Source organism: Rhinolophus sinicus, chromosome 14, assembly GCF_057876585.1.
Source record: "Rhinolophus sinicus isolate RSI-liver-muscle chromosome 14, RSI-T2T, whole genome shotgun sequence".
NCBI lineage: Eukaryota > Metazoa > Chordata > Mammalia > Chiroptera > Rhinolophidae > Rhinolophus > Rhinolophus sinicus.
The window spans coordinates 187584938-187612677 of NC_142514.1; the positions used below are offsets into that span (position 1 = coordinate 187584938).

Here is a 27740-nt window from a genome sequence, read left to right on the forward strand (position 1 = left end):
TGTTTCCAGGGCCCTTTGATCTGGCCTTTAATGACCAGTCCCTGCTGAGGAGCCCAGCAATGCCCCCCCAGGCCCCTGGCCCACACAAGGCTGGTTGTCTGGATTCGCCCCCCCACCACTCCGGCTGACAGGGTGCTGTGGGGCTCTCAACCTGATCGGGGGTCAGGAGGGCATCCCTGGCGGTATTCTGGGTGGCATGTGCCCAGGCCTGGCTGTCCAGAGTCACCTGGGCACATTCCAGGTCCCATGTTGGGGGGAAGGAGCAGCCAGAAGGAAGGAGCAGCCACCGTTTCGTCCCCCGGGGGCTGACTCACGATGTCGAGAGAAGCACAAAAGGTAGGCCCAGGGCTGGGCCTGACCCTGTCCACTCGGCCTGGGGAGAAGACTCTGAGGGCGGCTGGAGGCCACCTGTGAGCAGGTGGCAGGTGTGTGCGGCCCCCCCACCCTCACCTCTGAGCACCGACATCGGTAGTCACACTGGTCAGTAGCTGGTCAGTCACACCAGCCTCCAGGTCCACTCCAAGGCTGTCCAGTGGCCATAGGAGGCCTGTGCCTTCTCCAGCCACAGCTGTAGTTAGCGAGGCAGGGAGTGGGTATGGGGTGCAGGGAGCAGCTTCGAGGCTCAGTGGGGCCCTGGAGCAGCAGTAGCCCCACGCTTTGGGGTCACCCCTCCCCCAAGGCACCCCTCCCTCGCTCCCTCGCTCACACACATGTGCACACACACTCCAGCGGGAAATGAGGCCTCTGCAGAGCCGCGCTCCCCCCACCCCCCTCTGGCAGCAGGCGTGGGGTTTTATTAGTGCTACAAATCAGATATCACACAGTTTGGGGCTGACATGGTTTTTATAAGAATTATTTAGGGCCCTGGCCGCCGGTGAAGTCCCAGGGAGAACCTGGCAAGGAACATCCAGCTGTTTGGGCCCTCGGAATTCCAAACACTTCGTAAAGTGAAAGGCCAGCACCTTGTTCTGTTTAAGGGGCTCTTCACCCCTGCCCTGGGCCTGCTGCAAAGGCTTATGGGAGGCCCCTCCCCCAGCCGGCGGGGAGGGGCAGCCTGCAGCTGCGAGGGGAGAGGGGCGAGCTCACGGGTGCTCCGCAGTTGCCCACCCCCATCCTGGAAGCACCAGCGGGGACACTGAGGCCCAGCCCCTCGTGGTGGCCTCCCACACTTTCTCCAGAGGATCTTCAAGCTTCCCCTGCCAGGCAGTCAGTGGGTACGCTCCCGCTGCCCCCACTACCACAGCGCCATGCTTGTCACCTGGTTCTGAGACAGGCCAGTTCAAGGGGACCACGGCAGCGCCCCTGGGGCCAGGGCACAAGTTCCGGGGCCCTCCTCCAGCTGCCCCCCGCCCCCTCCCAGCCCTGCTCCGTCTGGAGTATCACGGCCTCAGGAGGGACAGCCCAGGTCTCCCGCCTCCATGTCCACACGCCTGTGCTGGCTTGATCTCATGGACAGTGAGAGTTGCTTCCCAGGATGTTCGAGCACTTTCACAATCATGCAACCAGCAGCGTCTTCCTATGACATTGGAGCGTGCACCACCCTTTCACCACAAGCAGCAGCATGACATGGGCATCCGGACTGGGCTGGGGGAGGCCTGCTGCCCCCAGGACAGGAGGGTCAGAGACAAAAGGAGCCAACCTCTGCCCGCAGGGCAGCCCGCTGGCCACCCAAACCAGGGCTGCCTCGGGGACACTGTTGGGGGTGCAGAGAGGAAAAGAGGGTGGGGGAGTTCCTTTCAGAACCAACCCATCAGCCATCTCCCAGCCTCAAGCTTTCCGAGGAGGGAAGGTGGTGGGACCCCACCTCTGGCTTACGGGCCCTCATCGTTGCAGGGATGGCACACAGGGGAACCTAGCAGGGCTGGGATCCTCCCTGTCTTATGTCTGTTCACGAGAGCGGACGGCAGTTTCCAGAGGATGGAGTAGCCAGTTCTGTCCTTGGGATGATGGATACCAGGAGCTGAAATGTATGCTGCATGCATCTGTGGGACCTCTGTGGAGGGGGGAATCCCCAGGGCCCCAACTCTGAGAAGACAGAACCAGGGACCCCTGCTGCCAGTCCCAGGCAGGGAGCACAGCTGTGCGGGGAGAGGACTGGGGTCCCCCCCACCCCCAGGCCTAGCCTTGCGCAGGAAGGAAAGCAGGCCACCTCTCCCCTCCGCCATAACGTCAGGGCTCCAGCATCTACCCCACGAGGCTGGGGCCAATCAAAGCCAGATGTGGGAGCAACAAAAAATGCTGATTATTTTGACTAGGAAAAGCCCTATTTACAAAGAAATAATGAAGTGATTTGGGGGGATTGGTGCTGGGGATGATCTCAGCCAGGAAGGAGAAGTGCAGATGCTAAACACGTTCCGTGCGTGGACCACGTGGGGAGTGGTCCTGGCCGGCTGCCTCCAAAGCTAGGGGCCCTCGGTCCCCATGGGCATCTCGGGGTGTCTGGGGCCGAGCCTTGCGGGCTGCAGCTCCCTCCAGGCTGAGCTGGGTGCAAACCTTGAGAGGTCCCTGGAAGGAGACTGGGTCCCCTTAGCCCAGGAGGCCGAGGCGTCCCGGGGGCCAGCGAGAATGTCCTGGCACAGCTCAAGGTGCATTGTGTGCCCTGAAGGGACTTAGAGTCAGCTGCAAAGATGGGACAGGCACCTGCACGCACTTCGACTAGGGGATCAGCCTGAGGCCCCCCGACATTCAGGGAACAGCACACACAGGAGGCCAGCCACCAAAACTGGGCCAACCAGGATTTCTGAGGGCGAGAGCCGAGTGTCCTTTGAGGGTTGGATCTTGGGTGCAGCATTTAGAGAAAGAGAGAGTCACAGGGAGGGGGTCTGGGAACCCCAGGGCCAGCCTTGCTGAAGTGGGAGCCCCCGACCCCACCGCCCGGCTCCTGTGGAAGCTCTGTGGGACTGGACTGTGGATGATGTGCCCTTTGGGGCGCCCGCCTGTCCAGGCCTCAGCAGCGGGGACCATCTCCGGACACGGCCCCATCTCTCTGCAGCCTTCGGAGGCTTTTAGGGACTTGGAAAGACCCTCTAGAGCACCACAAACATACGTGCACCGGAAACGTGGACCCAGAGGTAGACAATCCACAGCCACGCTGAGCGGAGCAGGCTGCGTCTGCACACACATGAGGAATGACTCAGCAGTAAAGTGGGTGGACCTGGAGGGCATTGCACTGAGTGAAAGAAGCCGATCACGAAAGACCACATACATATGATCCATATCTATGAAATGTCCAGAACAGGCAGATCCACAGAGATGGAAAGCCGCTCGCGGGCTGGCGGGGCCAGAGGGAGGGGGTTGGGGCGTGCCAGCTAAGACTGCTTCTTGGGTAATGGAAATGTCCGAAAACGGATCACAGTGCCAGGCACCCAACTCAGGCATCGAACACACGTTCAGTGGCTGGACTGTAGGGTATGTGAACTGTGTCTCAGTAAAGCTGTTGAAAATAGACAAGAACGCCCTCCCTGTGCCTGCCCTTTCTGCCCTGTGTGACATGGGTGTTGCCACTTCAGCACAGCTGGAAGTCAGGGGACACAGCCTGTGGCTTCAGCGAGGATGGTGAGCAGCGGCAGAAGTGCCTGGGCTGGGCATGTCACTCAGTACCTCACTGCTCGCCGGCTCAGGCCTGACTCCTAGACCCCCAGGGACAGGCCAGCAGGACTCTCCCGCCTGGCCAAGCTGACCCACTGAATTGTGGGTCACCATCCATTTGTTTGTTCACTAATAATTTAGTCACATGAAGGTCAGGAGGTGGGAGGCGAACCCCACGACCATGGTCCCTAAGGGACCTGATTCCTTTAGCTTCTGCTATGTTTTAAGACCAGGGTGGGGTGTTTCCCTAAGTCTGGGGCCCCTGCTAAGGGCTGGGGGCCTGAGGGAAGGGGGCAGTGGGGAACACACAAAGGCCAGAAGATATATGGACGACCTCAATGTGACTTGGGGCTCCTTTTCAGCAGAGGGACCTGGCCAGCCATCCACTGCAGTCACTTTAGGGGTGCATTTGGAGGTGGGGTAACAACCTCTGCTGGCAGAAAATTCTGCTGGCTCTTGAAAGGAAAAGCAGATGCTGAGGAGAAACTGGCCAGATGGGTTCCAGCTCCCTCCCGGAGGCCCTGGGTAGCTGGGCCTCACCTGGAGCTGCTGGGTCACTGTGGGCCACGTGGCCCGAAGCCATCAGCAGTCTAAGGAAGGAGGCCCTTTGGCGACAGGGCGCAGGGGCCCAGAAGGCACTGGCCCAGCCCCCACGGCCCCGTCCCTCGCAGGCCTCTGGCTGCTGCAACCTGGGTCTCATTCCCTCTTGCAGAGTGGTCCACGGGGCACATGAACAGCAGAGGATGGGACCTGGGGACAGTGCCGTGGGCTTTCGCTCTCACCCTCAGCCATTTCCTCTCCCCCTCAAGCTAGGCTGGGAGTATCCAACAGGAGGTCTCCACAGGGGAAGGGGAGCCCCGGGGGGGCCCCCAGGGTCAGGCACCTCTTGCGTTCTGGGCCCCTTGTGAGGGTGTTCAGCAGAGGTAAGTCCACTCGAGTTCCCTCTGCAGGAGCAGACAGGCTGTTTGGGTCATGTGGGGGTTTTGCCCAGGCAACCATGGAGAGGCTGCTGCCCAAGTTGGGGGGGGGGCCAGGAGACCCTCCTCTGGCCCCCATGCATGGGGGGGTGCACAGTGGGGCAAGGCCAGCTATGCAAGAAAAGGGGAAACTGAGTCTCAGAGAAGCCAACGTATGGGGCCCATGGTCTCAGGGGCAGATGGGACCCCCCCCTTCCCCCCACCAAGACAATAGTCCTCTCTATCCCTTAGCCTCAGCTCAAGCCCAGGAGCTCCTGTGTGGGGAACGGGGCGTCTTTCTAGCCCCTTCTCAAGCTCTGCGCCTGGGGTGGGAACAGAGCAGCCCCCAACTGACGGTCCTCTTCCTGAAGTTCTGTGTCCTGCGAGGCAACTCCCACCCCCGCATTCCCTCCCCTTGCTGTGGGGCCCTGTCCAGGCATTTCCATTTCACCCCCATTCCCATAGGGCACTGTGCTGAGCCAGGCAGGAGGGGCTGTGCTGGCCCTGAGCGCTGGGGAGACCTAGGACACTGCAGCTTGGGGCCCCTTCCCCCTCCCCTGGCAGGAAGAGCGGGCAGCAGCCGCCAGGCCTAGAGGGGCCCCTGGGGTGCCGCGATGGGGAGGGTCTGCAGGCCCAGGCCCTGGGCAGGCGGGGGAGCTGTGTGTGGGGGCGGATGCTGCTGGAAGCGCAGCCGATGAAGGATGAGATTCCCCCACCGGCCTTGAGTTGGGGTCCTCAGGGCCGCAGGGCCCCATGAATTATTTCTCTAAAGAAAATACCGTTGCCTAGGTCTCCGGTCCACTTCCGGACCTTCCCCGTCACTTTAAATCAACACTGAAGGGCGGAGTTTGCCCGGACCTTCACCCGGCAGGAGGCGGAGGGGTGCGTGAAGCCGCCATCCTGTCGGGTGTCCCTCCGATCCCGCCTATCGGGTGTCCCTCGGGGTGGAGGGGGTTGGCTGAGCCAGCTCCTCACTTCCGGCTCCCCTTGCAAGGCCTCAGGGGCAGCCCCCTGTGCAGGGAAGGGGGCGGCCCTCACTCAGACCACAGCTGGGCAGGGCTCCAGAGTGGGGTTCCAGGACCCAGTGCTCCCCTCCCCCAGAAGCGACGTGGCTGGTTCCCTTGCTTGCTCCCCAGCTCTAGGCCCAGCCTCTCTGTCAGCGTCAAACCTACACACACACACACACACACACACACACACACACACACACACACGCACACGCGCGTACACACACGCACACGCGCGCGCGCGCGCGCACACACACTCAGTCCTGGCTTCCATGCAGCCTCATTCCTTTTCCACCACCCAGGGAACAGCCCGGCTGCCTGGTGGGATTTTTAGTGCAGAGCTCAGATTCAGACAAGCAGAGCTGCAGATGGGTCTCAGGAACCAGGCAAACAGGGGCCACTGAAACCCCACCGGCTGCAGGTCTCCAGGGCTGCTTCTTCCCCGACTCATTGCTTCTCACGGTCCGAGCCCTTGGACAGGGATTGTCCCTGATTTGGCCCGTTTCCTGTCGCCTCGCTCTGGCTTAGCCCGTTTCTCCCAAACACCACTTCCTTTGAGGCCCTCTGCAGCCCCCTGCCCACTCAACACCCATAAAGCGTACCCAAGTGGGGCCTTGGCCTGGATGGGCCCTGGGGGGCACACACGCTGCAGCCCACGCCGACTGTGCACTCATGGAACCCCTCCTAACACGCCTGCGGGGGGAGTTTAGATGCAGGTGCTCAGAATTGCTTTCTGGGTGCCCTTTCACAGGCACACATCATGCCCACACTGGAGTGAGGGTCCTGGCCTCGTCTCAGGTTCAGGGGACTAGGATTAGACATGTGGCCGTGTAGGCCACAGGTCAGCCCAGGCCCGCCCTCTGTGCAGACAGGCAGCCAGGCTGTTGTGGGCGCACATGGGGAGCAGGGCACCCTGTGACTGGCAGCTCAGCCTCGGCCTGCTGCACCCAGACCCAGGGACAGAGGAACAGAGCCTTTGCCCCTTTGTCCACATGCAGCACTTTATTTGAGCTGTCAGTTGGCAGATCACAGGCCGAACCACTCGGGGACACCCCCACGCTGGGGGTCGCGGCTCTCCTTGCGCTGCTGGGCCTCCAGGAGCTGGTCCCGGATGTTGTCATCAGCAGAGCCACCCTCAGGGCTTAGCTTCTTCTCTGGAAACAGGTCTGGGAACGTAAAGGTCTGTCCATGTGCCTGTGGAGAGAAAAGCCAAGCTCTGACAGGGCCGGCTCTGCGGCCAGCAGTGGGGGGAACGCAAGGAGCCCCTGTGGGGCCTGTGGGCCGGCTGAGGCCACCGTGCTTTACAGGAACCATGGCCCGACCCGTCTGCCCAGGGCTCGGCTCCCACGCTGCGCCCCCAGCAATGTCCCTGCCTGGAAAAGAAACACCCTGGGTGGCCGGGCTCCCGCCTTTGTCTGGCACAGAGGCCCTCTGCGTGGCCGTTCTCCTTAGGAGTGGTGTCTGCAGGCAGCCTGGTCAAGCGCGGGCAGGAGAGAAGTGAAGGAAACGGCCCAGTAGCAACTGGTGTGCCTGAAACTTTTTCCACCTAAAAGACCTGAGTGAGGGCCTTTCCCCACATGACAGACCACCCTCTCCCGCTCAGAGCTTGGCAAATAAAAGAAGTGTGTGCGTGCAGCAGTCTACACACCAGGACCGGTCTTCACGTTCACAGCTTTTATGCCTCTCACTAAAGGCTCAGAACATGTCCATGTCCACCCGGACCCCCAGGCTGAGGCCGCGGTGCCAGCCCCCCAGTGTGGAGGAGGGAGGGAGGGTCCTGGCTGCACAGATAAGAGCTGGACAAGAGGGTGCCCTGGACAGGTAGAGCGGGGCGGGGGCGGCAGGGCCTCTGGGAAGTTCTAACAGTGAGCTCAGCTCAGCATGCTGGGCTCTTGCAGACCCTTGTTTTGTGAAGAGATTTGGATGTGGGCAGGCAGCCAAGTGCGAGCGGACACGGCCCTGTGCGCCCCCCAAGAATGTGAGGTTTATACATTCGGGTCACGTGGTGCACAGAGCAGGCCTGGAGAGACGAGAAGCAGCCGCGGGCGCTCGGTAGCCAGCCCACGGGAGGGTTATCTTACACATTTCAAAACTTTTTTTTCCCTTTTTTAAAATACCAAAGGGCAATAGTTTACATGCGGGGCTGGCTGCCCAGAACGGGGGTTTATGTTTAATATATCGAGGTGATTCTGCTAGTTTTCTGAGGTGGGGGAAACCCAAAATGACATTTTAAATATAAACACAGAGATGGCAATTTGCAATCGCTTGGGAGAAAACTGGAGGAAATGGTGAAAGGAATTGTCCGTTCCTTACAGGCGGGTGATAGGACGGTGGGTGCCGACGGAGGCCCCCGTTCTGGAGAAATTCACCTTGTACTTTCAAAGTAAACCCCTCAACGCTTCCAAACAGGAAAGCAAGCTGACCATGGAAAAGTACAGGGAAGCAGGAAAATGTCATAAAAGTGAAGAAACCGGCCCAGGCAGCAACCCCAGGGCCCCCGAGCCATTGTCTGCGGACGTGCTCCTGCTGGGCCCGCGGAGGCCCGGCGCTCATTCCTACGCGCTGTGTAAACACCAGGCTTCACGCAGCAGGTCAACGCTCTGTTTGTTGTGTGGGCCATGGAGGCCCTTGCTGGAGCTGGACTTTGGGCCAAAGAGATGTTTATCAGGTTGTCAGAGGGGGGGAAAATGTGGGACTCCCACCGGGTGAGACCGGCTTTTCCGAAGCAGCCAACTCAAAATAAATCTGGTGATTTAATTTGTCTTTCTGATTGACCCTCTGTGTGCTTTACAATTAGCTCTGTTTTTAGAAGCCCCGGAGCGGGCCCAAAGGGACACTCCAGCAGAGGACGCCGGCCTCGCCCCTCGGCAGACAGGGGACAGAGGACGGACCCCTGCACAGGGTGTAGGCCCAACCTTCCAGCCGTGTGCTTGCAGGCCGGGCAAAGAGCTGCTGGAGCTGGGGGGACGGAGGAGGGGGGGCGTTACAAATTTAATTTTGGAGTGGCAGGAACTGTGCCCAGCAGGGACACCCTGTGCTCCCACTGGGGCGGCCTGTCTCTCGCTGCCTGGGGTTCACAGAGGAAGAAAGGCGGCCGAGCGGCAGCTGCAGACAGCAGATCTAAGCGCTGCTCAGTTCGGTTTTCATGAGCAAGGGGGGGCCCGGGCAAAAATGTGTGAGGCTCGGATGACTTGTAACTATAGCTCTCCTGTGAAGGGCCTCGTGGCGAATGCGGACATATGGGATGTCAACCGGCGTGCCATGACAAAGACGGATGGCCGGGCCCAACTCAGAGGACACAGGCGTCTTTCTTTAGAAGGCCAACGGTGCTGTCTCCCCCTGTACTGGCTGATTTTATGCACGGCAAATATTAGGCCAAATAATTACGGGGCCCCTGTTTAGGACAACAGCTGTGACTGTTTTTCAGAAAGGCTGCCATGTTGACTTGCTCTCTTAACAAAATGCCTCCTGAAGCCCGAAATAGGCCCGCAGGCTGGAGGGTTTTCGCCATAGCGCTACTGCCATCTAGCGGCAGGCCGCCCTGGGCTCCCGCACGCGGGCTGTTTACACAGAAACTGGAGAAATGGGAGGAAGACCCCCCAGGTTTCAAACAGCAGGGGGGCAGTTAATAGAGCCTGCGAGCAGGGCCTTCCCTGGCAGGTTCCCACGGAGCCCGTGGCGGGCCAAGGCTGCCCGCCCAGGTGAGAGAAGACCCTGCCTGGAGAACACAGGGCCTGGTGTCCGTGCAAAGCATATCTGAGGAAACTCGCATTTCTGGGGGCAGCTCACACTTGGAAGAGCCCGAAAAGGGGGCTTTGAAAATGTGCATCTTACTCTCCACAGCTCTGGGTTTGGGTCGGTAAAGGCCCAAGACAGGCCGGACCCTTCCCCCAGAGCCCCTGGCCAGGCAGGAGACAGTGAAGACAGAACCTGCAGGAATGTGCTGGGGGCCACAACCCGGATGGGAGGGGGTCACACCAGCCGGGTCTGGGATCCAAGCCCAGGCCCCCGCAGCAACTTGTACCCATGGCATTAAGAGCAATTAACTGCCTCCTGGCCTGGGGACAGTCCAAGGACAAGCTCTCCAGAGGAAGGCGGCCTCTGCCGCTCAGCTCAGCATGATCTGCTTTCTTTCTGTCAGAGCCCAAATCCCCTAGGCCTGGGTGGGCCTGCTTTTGCCCACAGCACGTTCAAAGTTCAAAGGCTCGACAAGGGTGGCCCCTGAGAAGCTCCGAAGTGCCCCAGCCCGTCTCCTCCCACTGGCTTAACTGTGCTTTGAACCCCAGCTCCTCGCGGGCTTCACTGCGGGCTTCACTGCGGATTAGAACTAAGGCAGTGGACCTTGAGATCCTGCCCCCAAAGGCCTCCCTGGCCCCCCAGGCCGGGCGTGGTGGAGGCTGCACAAACACAGCCCCCCGCGTCAAGGTCACTGTCGGTCACGACGAGCTCCCAGGACGCTGCCCCTGCCACCCGATGCCCACGCCCTTGCGTGCTCACCAGCTGTACGTAGGCCACCTTGTAGTCTGGTTTCTTCAGCCTGACATTCCTGTGATCCCTCTTCCTGTTGGAACCTGTTGGGGGGAGAGAAACTTTACTGCCAAGCACCACATTTTCAGTCCAACCAATCCAGGAACCCACTTTCTAGAAAGAGACAAACACTGTAAGAATTAGTTTGTCTACAGATGACAGCACATCACACCCTCGAGGGGGCTGCTTCAGAAGTCCTGACTGTGCTCACACTGGAAGACCCGGACCTCGCGTGTCTGCTCTCTGCAAAAACCCAAAGGTGTCTAAAATCACTCGAGGAACCGACTTCTCCCATTGGCACAGCGCTCTCGCTGGCTGTCCTCACCTTAGACTTAAGGTCTTCAGATTCACAACGCAGGGACACAGGTGACAAGGGAGGAAGGAGAAAGGGTTGAGGGGATGAAGGCAGCGCTTTGTGGCTGGGCCTCTAGGGCTGGCAGCCGCGGCGTGCTCATGGCTGCCGCAGCCGCGGGGCCAGTCCATCGGCTCTGCTCTCCCATACCCAGCTCTGCCCCGTGAGAAGTGTGACCCCAGAAGTCACCTAAACACCCCGTGCCTCAGTTTCCTCCTGTGCCAAGAACCAGAGTCTGCGAGGACGGCACAGGCCAGTGGCTCAGAGAACCATGGCCCACGTGAGCCAGGGGAGGGGGACCCACATACACAGCAGGGCACCAGCCCGGCCCAGGCACCCACCGTGCTGCACTCTAGTCCTCACGGCGCTCACGGGCACGTTGTAGATGCGCTCCAGGTAATTCCTCAGGTCCACCCTGGTCATCCTGGGGAAGAGCACAGAAAGGGGAGTCTGACCAGGCTGAGGGCAGAAGTAGCCCAACCTCCGGGGCGAGGGCACAGCCTCACAGGTGACGTCAGGGAAAAGCCAGGACCCGGGCCGGGCTGAACAGACCCCAGGGATCCAGCAGTTGGTCCCCACCCAGCGCTCTCCCACTGACACGTCAACATGAGGGTGACAGAGGGACTGGGCCCCTAGGCGCCCTGGACTCGTCAGTCCCATTCGCCCTCCTGCTGGTTCACGCTTGTGAGGCCAAGAGGCCAACCTCCTGGGAACCTCCTGGGGAAGTGACAGTCTGCGAGTGCCCCCTGGCTGCCGGGAGCCCGGCCCGGCCTGTCTGCAGCTGCCACCCCACTACGCGGTCCTAACAGGCTCGTCCCAGAAATGATGGTCTTTGGCAGCTTAGGCCCCATTCCCTTTTCACCTTAAATGCATCACAAACTCAGGCCCTTGGCCTCTCCTGCTCCTACCCCTGCCTCTGAGGGCTGACAGGACCCTTGGCTCCCACAGGAGCTCAAACCACTCCTGGGCCCACGCCTGGGATGGTCACATCCTAAGGTCCAGAGCAGTACCCTGAAGCTTGCGTGACAGGGAGGCTGTGCCTCTTCGGTCCACACACGGCCCCGTAAAGGAACCATCTGGAGCATGAAGGTTTTGGCGGCTGTGGGGAGCAACTCTGGGGACATGGCCTCCTGGGAAGAGCGGTGATACTCCACTCAACAAGAGAGGGAGCAAGAAAGGAAGCCCGTCTCAGGCTGCTCAGCTTCTCCAGGAGGAGGGAGCCCAGCGTGGCCTCTGCAAACACCAGGCCTCGGTCAATATTTGCAGAGCCCCGGGGAGCTGCCTGCAGTGTTTTCCGTAGCAGGAAGCCACCGGCCAGGCCTGCGTTGCCCCCACTCACTCCATGGGGATCCGGAACTGCACGGTGTCGTCGGGCTGGGCTGTGCCGGGCCGCACGAGCTGGATGAAGAAGTTGGTGCGGAAGACGCGGAGCTGGGGGTTGCCTAGCTGGTACAGCGGGTACCTGTGAGGGAGAGGTTCATGTTCACACCGAACGCCCGGAGCATGGCGCGCCAGGAACACCCCCAGCAGGCCCCATCGCCCCTTGCTCACCATGTGGTGCTGCCCAGTCCCCGGCCCCCGCACCAACTCGGCATAGCGTGAGCAGCTGACCCCCTGGCCAGCCTTTGAAAAGGGCCAATGGATGATTCAAGAAAACAAACAGAAGCCACAGAGAGCATGTCCCCACACCCCCCGACGTGCTTGTGCAAAGCGATAGTCCCACAGGCACACGGCCCCAGCGTGGCTGTCACCATCCCAGGAGTGGGCCTCACGCGGGCAAGGCCACAGATGTGCAAATCACCCACCAACTCCCTCTGCCCAGGTGATGGGGAATGGACGGAACGGGCCAGCTGACATGGGTTTTGCCCTCACAGCACGATGGGGGCCGTGTCCACCCCCACCCCCACCCCGAGTAGGAGTGCCAGCTCCCCCAGGATAAGAGGCTGAGGGTGGGGGGGCAGTGTTTGCAGCTCACCAACTTCGAGTTCACCGCACCACCTCCTCACCCTGAAAACCCCCCGAGCAGAGGCAGCAGGAAGATGCAGCCACCACCTCCAGCTGGACCTGTGCTCCAGGGTGGCTGGCAGGCCAGGAGGACCAACTGCCAACCGGACCCAACTGAGCCTCGGGGTCCGGGGGTCTGCTGGGAGCCCAGGGGCAGGTCTTGATGGAGGGTGCGTGTGGGGGTACAAGATGCCGTTGAGGGTCTCAGCCATACCTTGGTGACCAGTCTGTAGCGGCCAGCACACAGCACCAAGGAACAGGCTCATGAGGCCGAATTCCACCCTGTCCTTGCCTCCCAAGCATGGGGAGGGAGAGGAGGGCCAGGGCCTCGAAGGTCTGGGTGGGATGCCCTGAAAGGAGCAGGGCTGAGTGGGGGCCGGGGATTTGGACAGTGCTGGTCTGCATGGCTGGGGCAGGCGCAGTGGGGGGCCCCCATGGCAAACAGGGGCCGTATAAAATGGCTGGGTTCTGCCTACCCTCTACCTGGGGTCTGTAGGTGACTGAGTCAGCACGTGGCAGCTGCCCCGGCAGAAGCTCCTTGATTGACGCACAGCCCTTGTGCAGAGTGAGCACCGGTGAGGGGCTGCAAAGGAAGGGCTTGCCTTCTCAGGGCCCCTGGGGGCCCAGGGCCTGCCTCATTCTACCCTCGTGGGCGTTCGGGATGACAGCTGGCCACCCAAGGGGTTCTTTTTCTCCCCTGGTGACTAACTGCAGCAGGGGGCAAAGGCTGGGGCCTATGGGTAACTGTGAATGCCGGATCGCTGGCTTAAACCCCTCAATCTCTCCCAACCCCCCAGATTGGGGCCTGAGGGGCACACTCAGCTGAATGTGGATAGAGGCCAGTGTGAAGGTGGGAGGTGAGGACGGCGGGGGTGAGTCTATTCCTCCCCCCACACTGAGTGCCAGGCCCACTCCCAGTGCCCTGCCTGAGGCTTGGGACCCCCCAGCTTGAGAACAAGCAGTGCTGCTGACCGACCACCCTCCCGCTGGGCCCTGGAACACAGCTCCCTGGGCCTCCTTGAGGCCCGGCTCCCCTGTGGGGCCCATCCCTGGCCTCCGGCTGGTTTCGCCCACCCCCACTGCCTCCCTGACCGCTCCCGCAGTTTCGCAAGCACCTCAACCTAACATCTCTCAAGTGGAGATCTGAATTTCTCCTCCCTCCTCCAAACAACAAGCTGGCTGGCTGCCACCAGCCCGCCCGCCCTGTGGCCCCGAGGGTGACTCATCCGTGATCCCACCCTCTCCCTCACCCCACCCGCGTGGCTCCACTGCAAGTCTCCCCTCCAGGGCCTCCCTGGCCGGCGAGGGAGCACGTGCACTCACGGCCAGGCCCGCTGTCCTGGTTCCCTTCCAGCCCGCACAGCCCTGGCTCCCAGGGTGGCCTTCAGGGCCTGGCCTGGATTTGAGTTTCCACTCCTCGATGCCCCTGCCCTTCCCGGGCTGCTGAAGGAAGCAGTGTCTCCTCCTGAGAGAGCCCTGCGGCCTTCACCCCAAATCCACACCCGGGCAGGTCCACCGCGTCCGCACCGGCGCCTGCACCAGAGGTGCCGCTCAGATGGGCCACAATCCCGCACCCGCACCCGCACCCGCACCCTGCCAACGTGTGTGCGTGCGTGCGTGCGTGCATTCATTCGTTCATGCGTGCGTGCATTCATTCGTTCACGGGGCCTTCGTGTTTACAGGGCCATGAGTGTGAGCTGCTTAAATTTCGGGTGGTCGAGGACCAGGGGTCACTGCGGGGGAGGGGGTGCGGACAAGCCCAGCACGGCCCCGCCCCCTCCGGCTGCGCGGGCTGGGCGGGCCCTCGGGGGCGGGGGCTCCGGCGGGGGGGGCTCTCCGGCCTGGACCCCGGGGGTGTCCGCAGAGGTGGCCGCGGGGGGTGGGGCGGTGCCGGCTGCCGGGACCGGGCTCGGACCACTCCCCGGCCGGCTGCGCCCGTCCCCTTCCGGGCCTGGGTCCCTGGCCCCCTAATCATGCCCGCGACCGCGCGCCCCGCCACGCCCCGCGCGGGCCTCCCTACTCACAGCACATTCCGCGCCATCGCCGGTTCCGGTCCGCGGGCGGAAGGAGCGGCGCGCGCGGCCCGAGTGACCCCCAGCACAGCGTCCCCTGGTGTCGGGAGGGCGCGCTCCACCGCCCACGCAGCACGGCCCGCAGCCCTGCCCGCATCGGAGCCCACTCTCCAACCCTTTCGCTGCCCCTGCCCCGCCAGGCTGGCCTGTGCCTCTCTGCGCCCACAGCGCTTTACAGGCGCTGCAGAGCGGGGAGAACATTGAAGGAGGGTGCCCAGCAAGCTGCAGGGAGAGAAGGGCCCCAGGAAGCAGGGTTAGGGTCTGGCTGCTGGGGGGTGGCAGAGGACCAGGCCTCCAGGGTGGGGGTGGGACCCGGGAAGGGTGGCAGGAGGCTGGACCTGGTGGAACATGCAGGCAGCAAGTGCTGTGCCTCTCTGAAAGGCGGGCGTGGGGAGGGGCTGCAGTGCCCCCCCCCCTTGGCCTGTATGTTGATGGAAATGACATAAGTGGGTTCACCTAGGGTGCAGGTACTGCACTGAGGAGGGGTAGCAGTGACAGTGGCCTCTAGCCTGCCTGCTGAGGAGTATCAGGGAAGGGCAGAGCTGTCCCCTGCTGTTCTCCAGCCGCCCCCCCACACACACACGCGCACACACACACACACACACACGCACACACTGTGGGATGCAGGGGGCCAGGCTCTTGTGGACCCTTGCTGGAGGAAATTGTGCTGTAAGGGCCACTGTGCCCAGGGCCAGAGGACTTGCGGGCGGGAGGTGGGAAGAGGGATGGAGCCGGAGAGGGGGCCGCCCCGGAGCCAGGATTCTGGGACCATGGTCTACCTCGGAGGTGAGATGTTACCCTCAGAGATGTGGTCGAAAGTTGGGTTCGAAGTTGTGTGTGGCTGATGAGAGGGCCGGTCGCAGACGCTGTGCTGGGTTTGGTGGCACTGCTGCTCCCTGGAGAGCGGGTAGTGTGTGAGGGGGATGGAGCTCCTTGACGCAGCTGGCGGCAGTGATGGGGTGTCCGCGGTGCAAACCTCACAGCACTCAGACCCTGCTTCTCTGATTATATGCCACCGAGTCCTCCTCATAAGGCCTGGGGTTTCTGCCCCTTCTTTCTTCCCCTTTCCCTGTTGCCAGACCCGTCCCCTCACTGCATGGCTGGCCTCCTTCCCAAATTCTGCAGCATGGCTTCTCCAGGTGAGGCTTGCCAGATAAACAGAGGATGCCCAGTTCAGCGTGAAGCTGTGCTACACAACAGTGGTTCCCACCATCAGTCAGGTATGCTCTTCCTTCAGGGCGGGGGGGGGGGGGGGGGACGACATGCCCTGGGTTTCTTCTCTAGGGGACTCAGGCAGTAAGCCAGACAGCAGGGCCTGGGTCCCTGTGACCCTGAGTTTCACTAATGGCAGTTTGGCAGTTCTGCCTCAGTGCCTCCCTCGTGGTTGGGGTGGTTCCTTTCTGATACGAAGGCACCATGGATGTCAGGTGACCCTGTGTGTGGCTGGTGGTCAGACTGGTGAGGCTGGCACGGGTACAGGCAAGACAACACAGGCTAAGGAGGCAAGCTCACTCCAGTACTTCACTGGAGTGGCTTTGGGACTCTGAGCAGACCACACCCCCAGAGCCCAGGTCACCTGGACAGCCCAACAGGTCCAAATTGACTGAACATGCTGAAGGAGTATTTGCCATCCATGTCCAGACCGAGCCCCATGGGCTCTGCCCACCCTCATGGCCCGGCTGAGGACGCCGCCCGTGAGCCCTGTGGTGCCGTCCCAGGGGCTCCTGGCACCTGATTGGCACCCGTGCCTGGCTTCCCGGAGGCATTCTGGTTGCTGGAGGGTCTGGCACACAATGACAGATGGCTGTCACCACTGTGAGCAGCCTTTGGACACCCAGGAATGAGACGTGATGTGTCCTTTGTTTGCGGAGATACTTATGTGGTTACAAGGTTTGTGCTTTTTTGTACATTAATTGGTCCTTTGTTTTCCTGAATCTGTGACTTGTCTATTTATGTCTTTTGCTCTTTTTTCTCCCCAGTGCCGGTATGGTAGGGGCTGAGTTGTGCTCCCCAAATTCATTATTGAGGTCCTAACCCCCAGCACCTCAGAATGTGACTGTATGAAGAGATGGGGTCTTTCAGGAGGTGATTAAGGTAAACGGAGGTCGTATGTGTGGGGCCCTGATCCACTGTGACCGGGGTCCTCATCAGAAGAGGTCAGGACACAGGCACGCACAGAGGGACGACCGTGTGGGGACCCAGGGAGAAGACGGCCGTCTGCACGCCGAGGAGAGAGGCCTCAGAGCCAGCCCTGCCGACACCTGGCTCTCAGACTCCAGCCTCCAGGACTGCGGACAGTGAGTGTCTGTGCTTTAAGATATCATCTGTGGGACTTAGTTATGGCCGCCCTGGTCCACCTACCAGGGTGTCCATGTTTTCCTGTGGGTTTCTGAGTGCATTTCATGTATTGATTACATTACCCTTTGTCTGTCATATTTGACTCAAAATGTTTTCCCAGTGTATCATTTGCTTTTTAATATTTTTAAAACATCTCTATTGTGTAATTAACATACAATAAACTGCACACATCGAAAGCACTGTTTGATAAGTTCTGGTGTATGTGAGGGTGAACACATCTGTCACCCCCAGAAGTGTCCTCAGGCCCTCATGGTCCCTTCTACCATCCCTCCCCCCCATCTCCAAGCACCAGTGTGACGTGGTTAGCTTGCATTTTATAGAGTTTTCCATAAATGGAAGCGTCGTATGTACTCTTTTTTGTTTGGCTTCTTTCTCTCAGCATAACTATTGTGAGACTCGTTCGTGCCTTGCGTGCGTTGGGCCTGCATTCCTTCTGGCTGCCATGGTATATGGACACACCACAGCTTGTTTATCCATTCACTGTTGACGGACATTTGGGTTGTTTCCAGTTTTTGACGATTAAAAACAAAGCAGTATTTACATTCATGTGAAAGTCTTTACAAGGACAAACATTTCCTTTTCTCATGGGTAAATGCTTCGAAGGAGAATGACTAGATCACATGGGAGGTTTATGTTTAACTGTTTAAGAAACAGGACATTGCCAGCTGAAGCATTTTACATTTCCGCCAGTGAGGTGGGGTTCCTCCACAATCTGGCCGACATTTGCTGTGCTTGGCGTTTGCAAGCCATTCTTATAGAGCGGTATCCTGTGGTTTTATTTTGCGTTTCCCCAGTGACTAAGGGTGTCGTGCAGTTTTCACGTGCGTACTTGCCATTCATTTGTCTTGTTTAATGAGGTGTCAGCTCTAATCTTTTGCCCATTTTTAAAAATCGGGTTGTTTGTTTTCTTATTATTAAGGTCTGCACTTTTTTGTACACTTACTATTCATTTGAACTCCCCCCGCCCTTTTTTTATTCTTTTTTTTTTTTTTAGAGTTCTTTATATCTTCTGGATCGGGTCTTTATGAAATATTAGCTTGGCAAAGATTTTCTTCCAGCAGCTGTCTTATACTTTCATTCTCTCTCCAGTGTCTTTTAGAGACCAAATTATAAAAGTTTTTCATGCATTTTAAGGGTCTGATTTGCTTTCTCAGGTATTGTGCTTTTGGTATTGTGTCGAGGAAGTCTCGGCCTAGTCCACGTTCACCAAGATTTTCTCCTGTGCTTTTGTACTTCTGGTTGTACATGCAGGCCTATGATCCAGCTGGAGTTAATTTTTGTATATAGTGTGAGCTGTAGACCCGTTCTCCTCCGCCTCCCCTTCCTGCTCCTTCTTCTTCTGCACAGGGACATGCAAACATCCCAGCCCAGGCCACTGGGAAAGCTATCATTCCTGCACATGTGTACGTTTATTTCTGGACCTCGTTATTTTATTCTCTTGATGTGTTTGAATATCTTTACACCAATACCAGCCAGTCTGGGTTACTGTAGTCTTACACTGATTCTTCAGATGTCAGTTCCACTTTCTTCTTCTTTCTCGGGGTCCTTTTGACTGCTGTAGATCCTCTGCATTTTCACACACATTGTAGAATCAGCGTGTAAATTTCTACACAAAAATACCTGCTTGGGTGGCGTTGACTCTATGGGTTAAACTTAGGGACAGCTGATGACATCGTAACAGTATCGACGGAGTCTTCCATCCATGGCTACCAGATCTCGCCTCCTTCATTCTGGTCTCTTTTCGTTTCTCTCACCAACATTTGATATTTTTCAGTGTGCGGCTCTGTCACACCCTTCGTCACATTTGTCCCTATTTTCTGGTACTATTCATTAGGAAGTGGCATTTTGTGAAATGTCCATATCCGACCGTTCATTGCTATTTTGTAGACATGCAGCTGACTTGGTATATCAACCTTGGGTCCTGAGAACCTTGCTAAGCTCACTGGTGAGTTCTTGGAGCTTTTCCTTTGGGTTCTGTGGGATTAGATGACAAGGTTGTCCGTGACTGAAGCCAGCCCCCTTCTTCCTCTCCAGTCTGTCTGACTTTTTTCTTGCCCAGTTGCGCTCGCAGGCACCCCCGGTACCGTGCTAGGTGGAGGTGGTGAGCACAGATGTCCGTGGCTTGGCGCTGACCTTAGCAGGAATACTCTCAGTCTCTCCTCACGAGGCACCCTGTACTATGGATAGAAGGTTTGCCGAGAGCTGTTTTTAAATTAGGAATGAGTGTTGAGTTTTGTCGAATGCCTTTTCTGCATCTATTGAGATGATCACATGGGCTTTCTTTTTCGGTTTAATACAGTGAATCACTCCGATTGGCTCTCCTGTGTTAGGCCAGCCCTGCCTTCCTGGGACAAAGCACACTTAGTCTGATGTGGTATCCATTGCACGTGGCGCTGGGTTCTGTTTGCTCGTATTCTGTTTAGACTTTTTGCCCCGTGTGTCTGGGGGAGGCTGGCCTGTGGTTCTCTTTCCTTGTACTGTCTTCGGCTTTGGTCCCTGGGGGGTGCCGGCCTCAGACACTGTGTTGGAAAGTCATCCATCCTCCTCTTCAATTTCTTTGCAGAATTTGTATGTAGTTGCTATTATTTCTTTAAATCTGCCAATGAAGTTGTCTAGGCCTGGAGTTTTCTTTGTGGGAAACTTTTGAACTACACTTTCAGTCCCTTGGTAGATAGCAGGCTTACTCAGCCTGCTATCTTTTTCTTTTTGAGTGAGCTTTGGTATTTTGTGTTTTTCAAGAAATTTGGCCGTTCCATCTACCCCGTCAAATTTATTGGCCTAAAGTTGTTCGTGATACTCCCTTATTATTCTTTTAATATTTGTACAATCTATAGTGATCCCTGGTAAACCCCTCGTTCCTGGTAATTGTTAATGTCCATTCTCTCTCTTTTCCTGATCAGATTGGTTAGAGGTTTATCAGTTTTTATCGATATTTTCAAAGAACTTAGTTGTGGTTTGATTTTTAAAAATTTTCCTGTTGTTTTTCTGTTTTCCATTTCATCGACTTCCACTTGATCTGTATTACTTCCTTTCTTGTGCTTACTCAGGATTCATTTGCATTTCTTTTTCTACTTTCCTTCAGGTGCACACTGAGGTCACTGGCTGAGCCCTTTCTGTAGGCACGTTCTCAGCTAGGCACCGTGGTGTGAATTTCGCTCTAAGTGCTGCTTTCCACACGGTTCCCATGTGCTGAATTTCCATCTTCATCCTGTTGAGAACACTTCCCAGTTTCCTTTTTCATTTTCCTTTGACTCAAGGGTTATTTAGAAGTGTGTTATTTAGATTCCAAATATTTGAGCATTTTCCAAGGCTCTTTCTGTTACTGATTTATAATTTAATTCCTTATGGTCAAAGAACATAATTTGTGTGACTTGAATCCTTCTCAACTTATTAAGTCTTGTTTTATGGCCCAGAACATGCTCTATATTGGTAAATGTTCCATGTGCTCTGGGAAAGAATGTGTGTTTAAGTGGAGTGTTCCATAAACATCAGTCAAGCCGTGCTGGTTGGCAGTGCTTCGTCTCCTACACCCTTGCAGCGTTTCTGCCCACTTGTCCCGTTTACTGTTGAGAGGGGTCTTGATACCTGCCTACAATTGGGGATTTGTCTGTTTCTCCTTTCAGTTCTGTCATTTTTCACTTTGTGATATTTCCAAGGTCTGTTGTTTCTTTTTAACCCATTCGTGTCTTTCTGTGTCACATGTCTTCCTGGTAGGCAGCATCGAGACCTTGTCACAGGCCTTTGGGTGCAGCAAACCCGTGGTCCCCTTCCCAGCCTTGGACGGGTCCCTCCCCGACGATGTTGATTGCACCCTGCTGGGTGCCGGAGGGGCCCCCCTGTGGGTCCCCAGGGCTCTCTCCCTGTGCTCTAGCTTCACCTTTCTGACACTTGGTCCTGTGAGTTTTCATTGCCTGGGCCTCCCTGGAGCCTCAGCTCTCTCTCCCCCTCAGGGATCCTGTTGGGCTTCCCCTCAATTCCTCCTTCCTGCATGGAGGCTGCAAATGGTCAAGGAAACGAGCTGGGCAGTTGTAGGACTCAACCTGACCCTCTCCCATTTCCCGGGGACCTTGTTGTCCACTGCCTGATGGCCACTACCTTGGCAAACACATTCTTTTGTGTATTTGTATGGTTCACTTTTGTTGTTTGTTTCTCGAGTTGTTTCAGGCAGGAGGATAAATGTGGTCCTGTGGTTCCAGCTTGACTGGAAGTGATGAACGTTTATTGATATGCAGAAACTTAACAGTTTCAAGCAATGAGATTAACTGAATTTATCTTTTTCTTTCACGGTGCTTCCTTTGTGTGTAAGCTCAGAAAAGTGTTCCCCAGCACGGAAGCAGAAAAAGATGCACCTACTTTTTCCTCTAGTTTTATTTTTAACAAACTTTTTTTCTTTTTTTTTCCACTTTGAACCCCAATCCTCCTGGCTCATATTTTCCTGTTTGGTGTGGAGGGACACTTTCGGTGCCTTTTTCTCCCCCACGTCCTCCCCACATATCTGACTTCCTCAACCTCCTTTATTCAACATCCCACTCCACTCCCCTCCCTGACGGAGATGCCCCCAGTTCTTACGTACACATCTATCAGCTGAGAGCTACTGGAGAATTGGAAAACATTTCACAGCCTGCAAAAGCAGAGGCGTTGGGCTTTTGTGTCGTGGCCCATAGCTGCTGCCACAGCCCCGTGACCTTGGGACTCTGCATAACCCACTCTGAGCCTCAGTTTGCTCTGCTGGGAAACTTTTGTCTCCTTGGGCCACTGCACGGACCAGGATGGCCTGGCCTGGCGACTGGTCTGCAGGGAGCCCTCGACATGACACGCGGCAGCTCTCTCACCTGGACACTTGAAGTCAGCTCGTGACTTTCAAACTCTTCTTCTCTCTTCCTGCCCATTTTTCCTTCTGGACGAATTTGACATTCATCTTGGCCAACTCCCTCCCCACCTTCTGTGCACCCCTCACCCCCAAATAAACCCTGTTGGAATTTTGGTTGAAAGTCTGGCAGACCTGTACATTCATTTGGGAAGAATGGATTCCCGTAAACGTCCTGCCCAGAACATGCTGTGTTTTTTCCTCTCTTTCTTGCTTTTTCCCATTTTGTTTATACATTTCTCATTAAAGTTCGTTGTCTTCTTCCTGCCGACCCTGAGCGTTTCTTACGAGGGCTGTTGCTAACTGTTTTTATGGTCTCTGCAGTCATGTTTTCTTTTGTTTGAGAATGGAATGTTTTTTATTCTGCTTTATCTCCTCACCGGCCGTTGCTGGAAAATAGTAAGCAATATTGATTTGAAATATGTGTTTTGCGTCTGGCGACTTTCCTGAACTCTCTCATCATTCTCAGAGGCCTTCCCCTGGCTCTCGGGGGGCCCGAGGAAGGGCTGTTCGTTCTCCTCCTTCCCAGAGTTATTCATCTTATTTCCGTTTCACATCTCCCACATTGTCTTTGGTTTCCAGAGCTGGGCTGAATGGTAATGGTAAAAGCAGGCATCCTCGCTCGCTTCCGGCTTCGGCCTGGAATGCTGCATGTCCCATCACGCGGGCACAGAAAGGAAGTGCATGTTTATCGTTTGCTATAGTTTCTGGAGGTTTTGTTTGGGTCTCAGCAATAAGAATTGACTCTCAGCAAATGTGCTTTCCCGATGTTTTACAGTGGTGAACAATTTCAGAAGGCGAAAATAAAAATAGGAAGAGCCTGCACTGACCCCTCCCCACCTCTTTGGCTTAAGAAACAAGCTGTGATGAACCCATGTCCGTGCTCAGGTGACCCCTCAATGTGGACCCCGCCCCCCCAGGGGACCGTTCACCTGAAGTGTATGTCCCTCGTATCCAGGCGTATGTAATTCACTGTCATATTTCAAACAGCGTGTGGAAATAATGTGCTGTATTGTTCCTTTTGCAGCTCACTCACCACCCCCAGTGCTGCGTTTGCAAAATTCTGGCCATGACAGCGTGTTGCTGCAGGTCCTTTGTTCTAGGTGTGGAGACTCCATTTGGGGACACACCACCGAAGGAGGTCTGCGGCTGCTCTAACCTTTGCACTTACCATCAGTCACAGCTGTCCAGCGGAGGACTGCCAGGCCTCCCCGAGCCGACCAGACACGGCCACTTGCTCTCCCAGGACACCAGCTCCGTGTGCCTTGTCCCCTGCACGTGTGAGCCCCTGGCCTCAGGGCTCGCCACCTCCAGACTTGATCTGGCCACATCTGCTTCTCACGTCTCTCCCCTCCTGAGCCTGGACAGTAAGTCGAGGCTGAGTCTTGTAAGAACTGGCACCTCCCGCCCCGGCTTCCCTGATCCGTGATCACACCCCTGAACAGGCCACAGAACGTTCTGATGGCTTCTGTTTCAGGGTGGTGTGAGCCCCAGGCTGGGGGCAGTGTACGGAATTGCTGTGCCCCTTTAGTCTCTTTTAATCTAGAGCAGTCCACCACTGTGTCATGAGTGTGTGTGTGTGTGTGTGTGTGTGTGTGTGTGTGTGGCTCTTTTAGGTCTGTGACAGTCCTGAAGCGTCGTGCCGGTCATCTTGTACAGGATCCTGCAGGGGGACTTGTCAGGCTGTCTCTTCCCTGTGAGGGGGAGGCTGAACAATGGGGCTTGGACATGCTCAGAGGATGTCGTGTCCTCCGTGTGACTCATGCTCAGGCAAGGCTGCCTGTCGGTGTCATTGTAGGTGATGCTAAGATGAAATGCCCGTTTCCTCCATTCTCTGTGACTTTCTAAGAAATGGGCCAATGTCACCTGCCGCCTGACTCTCCTGCCCTCCCCTCACGCTCCCCGGGTCCCGCTCGCTGCACGTGTCATGGCCAGCCTCCCATTTAAGGCTGCAGGTCTTCCCGTGGGCTTCCCACCAGCTGGCCGGCTTCTGGGAAGAGAGCCTTCCCAACTGACACCTACTCTGTGCTTCTAATTTCTGTGAACAGCCATCCCTTGGTGCTCGACTCTGCCTGTGACATGTGTACTGACCTTCAGGTTCTCCCCTGAACTGCTCGCTCAGCCCTTTGGCCCCATTTTCTGTGCGGTGGTGGCCTGTCTCCTAATGGGACCCTGGTGTCCCTTACATACACGGGGCAGATTCTTCATCCGTGGCCTCTTACCTCCCCCCAGCGCCTCGCCAGCATTCGCACTTGGCTTGTGGTGCCTTTTGATGCAAAGAGGGCCTTTTTCTTAACCCTATTCTTGTTGACTCCATCCGTCTCTTGACGTGTGGCTTGTGGATTTCATGCCTGTGGAAGAAGCGGAGCCTCCCAGTACGCTCCGGGAGTGTTTCCCTAAAGGGTTGATGTTTTCTTTTTCCAACTTAGGGCTTTAAATGACCAGGGCTTGGTTTTTGGTGCATGATAGGAAGGAGGCCAACACTTTTATTTATTCTCTGTGGCAGGCAGTTGTCCCAGAGCTCTCTTTCCCCCAGTTATTCCAGGCAATACATGGCCACCCATCAAGTCCCTCCACATCCATCCGTAGCACTTTCTGTTCTGTGTCCCTTTGGGGGCCATCCCTGCGCCAGTTCCTTCTATAGGACCTTTAGAATTCCCTGTCAATTTACATGTGAATCTATTGGAATGCGGCTGACTCGCCCTGAATTCATAGATTCATTTGGGGAGAATTAACATTTTTAAGATGTTCTATCTTGCTCTCTGGAAGGTACTAACAGGCTCCTGTCATTTAGGTCTTTGTTTAACACTCCCTATAAATGTATTTTATCGTGTCTGTAATTGTCTGGCACGTGTTTTGTTAGATTCACTCTTATAATCATATGCTTCTTTACCTTTCCACTGTAAATGACGTCTTAAACATTGGCGTCTAACTCTCCGTTTTTCTGCATGTGCCCACATGAACCCGTATGGAATCTTCTTAATTCACATAATTTAGATTTTCTTGGGTTTCCTTGTAGACAATTATTTGGTTATGAATTAGAGTAGCTGGGTTGTGTTTTTTTTTAAGGGATTAATAGGCTAGAAAAGATAGTTTTTTTCTTACCTGCTAGTTTTTTCTCTCTCTCTGTTTTTTAAGTTTTTTTCTTGTCCTACAGCTCTGGTGGTGACGCCTGGATGAAGGGGAGTGGAGTTTGTCACCCCGAAATATGCTTATTAGGGGATATTGGTTGTTTTCATCTGGTTCATTTTAAGAAACAGCAGACGTGAGAGAATCTGGGAAGACCAGGCAGCAGTTGCCCTTTGTGAAAGGTCATTTACTTTTGTGAGGAAAATCTCCACTTGTAAAAGGCGTCTCCCTCCCTGTACCAGGAAGAGGAGGATATCTAAATCTCCAGAAACTGTTGTCGCCTGAGAAGGCACAGACGCAAATCTGCATACCCTTGTTTCCTGTGCTTTTCCTGGTCAGTCCCCTCCACTCCCCCCCGCCCCGCCCCCATCTTCTTTTGTCTTTAGCTGAAGGTGGTGGTCTCTGCCATTTTGGCCAGTTGCTCAGTGTTTCTGGGTCTGTCCCGTGTGTACAGACGTGCACATGCTATTAAACGTTCATTTGTTTTTCTCCTGCGAATCTGTCCCATGTCAGTTTGATTATTAGAGCAGCCGGAAGAACCTAGAAGGGTAGGGGATAACTTTTCCTCCCCGACAGGGATGGTGAAGGGAGCTGGCTGACGGTCCTGGTTTACTCTCGGTTTTCAAGGGAAGCTCCTACCGTTGCTCTATTATGATGTTTGCTGTAGGCTTTGGAAATGGGCCTCTCCGTTGGCTACGCATTTTCTTCTCTGTGCTCTGTTTCATCCCATTTCCCCTTGAGGCTTTGAGTCCCCACGTCGGTCCGTTTGCCGAGAGAAAGCTACCTTAGCGTTAGAGAGGACCCTCTTGGTCAGGATGTGATTCCAAAAATGTCTTGGGATTTTCTAGTGGGAGATAGTTAACTGCTGGTTCAAGTCCTTTAAAGTGAAATCAGCCTATTCAAGTTTTCTCCTTCCATTTGAATCAACACAGTAAGTCACGTTTCCCCTGGAAATTGGCCATTTTATCTAGTTTTCAAACAGACAGTCACAAAGTTGTTTATGGTGTTTTTTTATGACTAGCTCTATCTCTACACTGTCTCATTGTGTCCCCCTCTTCATCCTCACAGTGTTTATTTGCATCTTCTCCTTCTAATTGATAACTGTCATGTTAGTTCTTTGTCAGAACCAATTTTGACTTTGTTATTCTTGTCCGTTAATTTTGGTTTTTATATTGTTTTCTTTTTTTCCTTACTGTTTCCATGCTTCTCTTTTGCTTTATTTTAGATTTTTAAAAATTCATTTTCTAGTTTCTTGAATTAGATGTTTAACTTATTAAAATTTGGGGTCTTTGCCCACCCTTTGGTAACACAGCATTCAGACCGCACCCCAGAATTTTCTTATGCGATCTTGTATTATCATTCAGATCTAAAGTGCTTCCTACTTTCCATTTCAATTTCCTCTTTGATCCAAGAACTATCAGCACATGTTTCTGCATTTCTAAACATCTGGGTTCTGACTCAGCTGGGGAGCAGCGACAGTGGGCTGGGACCTTCCTGTTCGAACCCTAAGTCCCCTCTCCATGTTTCATGCCCTGAAGTTCAAAGGCAGGCACTCTACCTGAGCCCATGGTCAGGCCCAATTGTTTTGTTCCAATCTTGCACATGCACCACGATTGCTTTAGGTCATCCTGACCTCTCAGTGACTAGGAGGTACTCTCAAGTCTCCCACTTAGCTCCCGGCCTGCTTGCTGTCCCTGTCGTTCTGCTGTTCCCCATGAAACTCATCCCTTCGAGCCTACACGGCTCCTGGTGAGCCGACTATCATGCTGTAGGTGCTGACACCCAGGGCAGCTTGGCCACCAATTGTGTGCCCCTCAGCTGCCCTGTCGGAGCAAGGTGGTGGAACAAGGCAGTGCGTGCCCTCTGATGGTGCCCCAGGGGCAGTGAGTCCCGCCATTTATTAAATTCCTTTGTGCGTCTTTGCATCACCGCAATAAAGCATGTTGGTCACTCAGTGTGTTTACACCTACTGCATATAGTCTAGTGTGTGGGGGCAGGGGTGTATGTGCAGGGTGTGGGGGCATGTGTGTGCTTGTGTATTATGAGTGTGTGGGGGGGTGTCCACATGCAGGAAGCTGTGTTCGGAGGGAGCATAGCTGTGTGTGTGTGTGTGTGTGTGTGTGTGTGTGTGTGTGTGCACACATGTGCAGGTGCTCTCTGGGGTTCGACTCGGTTGTGGGGGCCTGGGCCCCTGCTCCCCATTCCCCCTTCCCCCTCTCTGCGGAGCCTTCCCGGAGGGGCGGTCCCGGAAATCTCCCCCCGTGAATACCTGGCTGTGCGAGGCTGTGCGTCTTGATCCAATTTTTCTGATTTATATTTTCCATAATTCCATTTAGTCAGGACTTTCAAATTTATTACACAGTGTGCACTGTGTTCTCGTATAATATAGAAAGAGCGGTCTGTGTCTGCGTGTCTGCTCTCACCGAAACGTGCTTTTCCACTGCTTTCCTCTGGAGGGGGGGCCCTCAGAGCCTCAGGCTGTGCCCCCACCCCCATCCTCAGCTCCCTTCTGCTCCTGCATTTCTGGGGGAACTTTGTGAAGACTCCCACTGTGAGCGGGGGCCCCTCCTCCCAGACTCCCTCCAAAGCAAAGCACGTCTGCCCCAAACCGGTTTCAGAGCTGACCCAGGCAGCAAAGGGGGGGGCTTCCCATGGGGAGCAAAGACCCCAGCTGCGGTGGAAAAGAGGGCCATATGGGCCTCAGGGGCAGTGACTGAGGGGGCTTCTAGGGGCAGAAGCCACTGGCAGGGCTGGGTGGGGTGTCCTGGCCCCAGCCCCTGAGGCAGAGTCGAGCCACAGCCTGGTGGCCTCTTGAGAAGAGCACCCAGTGTCTCTTGGGCCCCCAATGCTTCTGCCCTCCCTGCCCTCTGGCTCAGTCCC

The 27740-nt window shown here is 56.0% G+C and overlaps 1 protein-coding gene and 1 long non-coding RNA gene across 12 annotated transcripts; one reads left to right on the plus strand and one right to left on the minus strand.

Moving 5' to 3' along the window:
* Positions 1–6533: 6533 nt before the first annotated feature.
* MRPL23 (mitochondrial ribosomal protein L23) lies at positions 6534–15536 on the minus strand. Of its 8 annotated transcripts, XM_074336922.2 has the most exons (7): positions 14459–14572; positions 12911–13017; positions 12649–12784; positions 11770–11892; positions 10772–10854; positions 10049–10122; positions 6534–6745 (listed from the first exon to the last, which is right to left on the minus strand). In XM_074336922.2, exons 1-7 carry the CDS (start codon positions 14473–14475, stop codon positions 6578–6580), a joined length of 708 nt encoding a protein of 235 aa, XP_074193023.2. In that variant the 5' UTR covers positions 14476–14572; the 3' UTR covers positions 6534–6577. The 8 variants fall into 8 exon arrangements, with proteins under 8 accessions (XP_074193023.2, XP_019574129.3, XP_074193026.2 ...); XM_019718570.3 differs by lacking the exon at positions 12911–13017 and having other exon boundaries at positions 14459–14603; XM_074336925.2 differs by lacking the exon at positions 12649–12784 and having other exon boundaries at positions 12918–13017; positions 14459–14603.
* On the plus strand, positions 14624–27251 carry LOC109438599 (uncharacterized). Of its 4 annotated transcripts, none has more exons than XR_012497686.2 (4): positions 14624–14759; positions 15586–15726; positions 16148–16396; positions 16486–17040. It is a non-coding gene; the product is annotated as an uncharacterized LOC109438599 (long non-coding RNA). The 4 variants fall into 4 exon arrangements; XR_002136408.3 differs by having other exon boundaries at positions 14759–15292; XR_012497688.2 differs by lacking the exon at positions 14624–14759 and adding an exon at positions 22759–27251 and having other exon boundaries at positions 15587–15726; positions 16486–16803.
* The last annotated feature ends 489 nt before the right edge of the window (positions 27252–27740 follow it).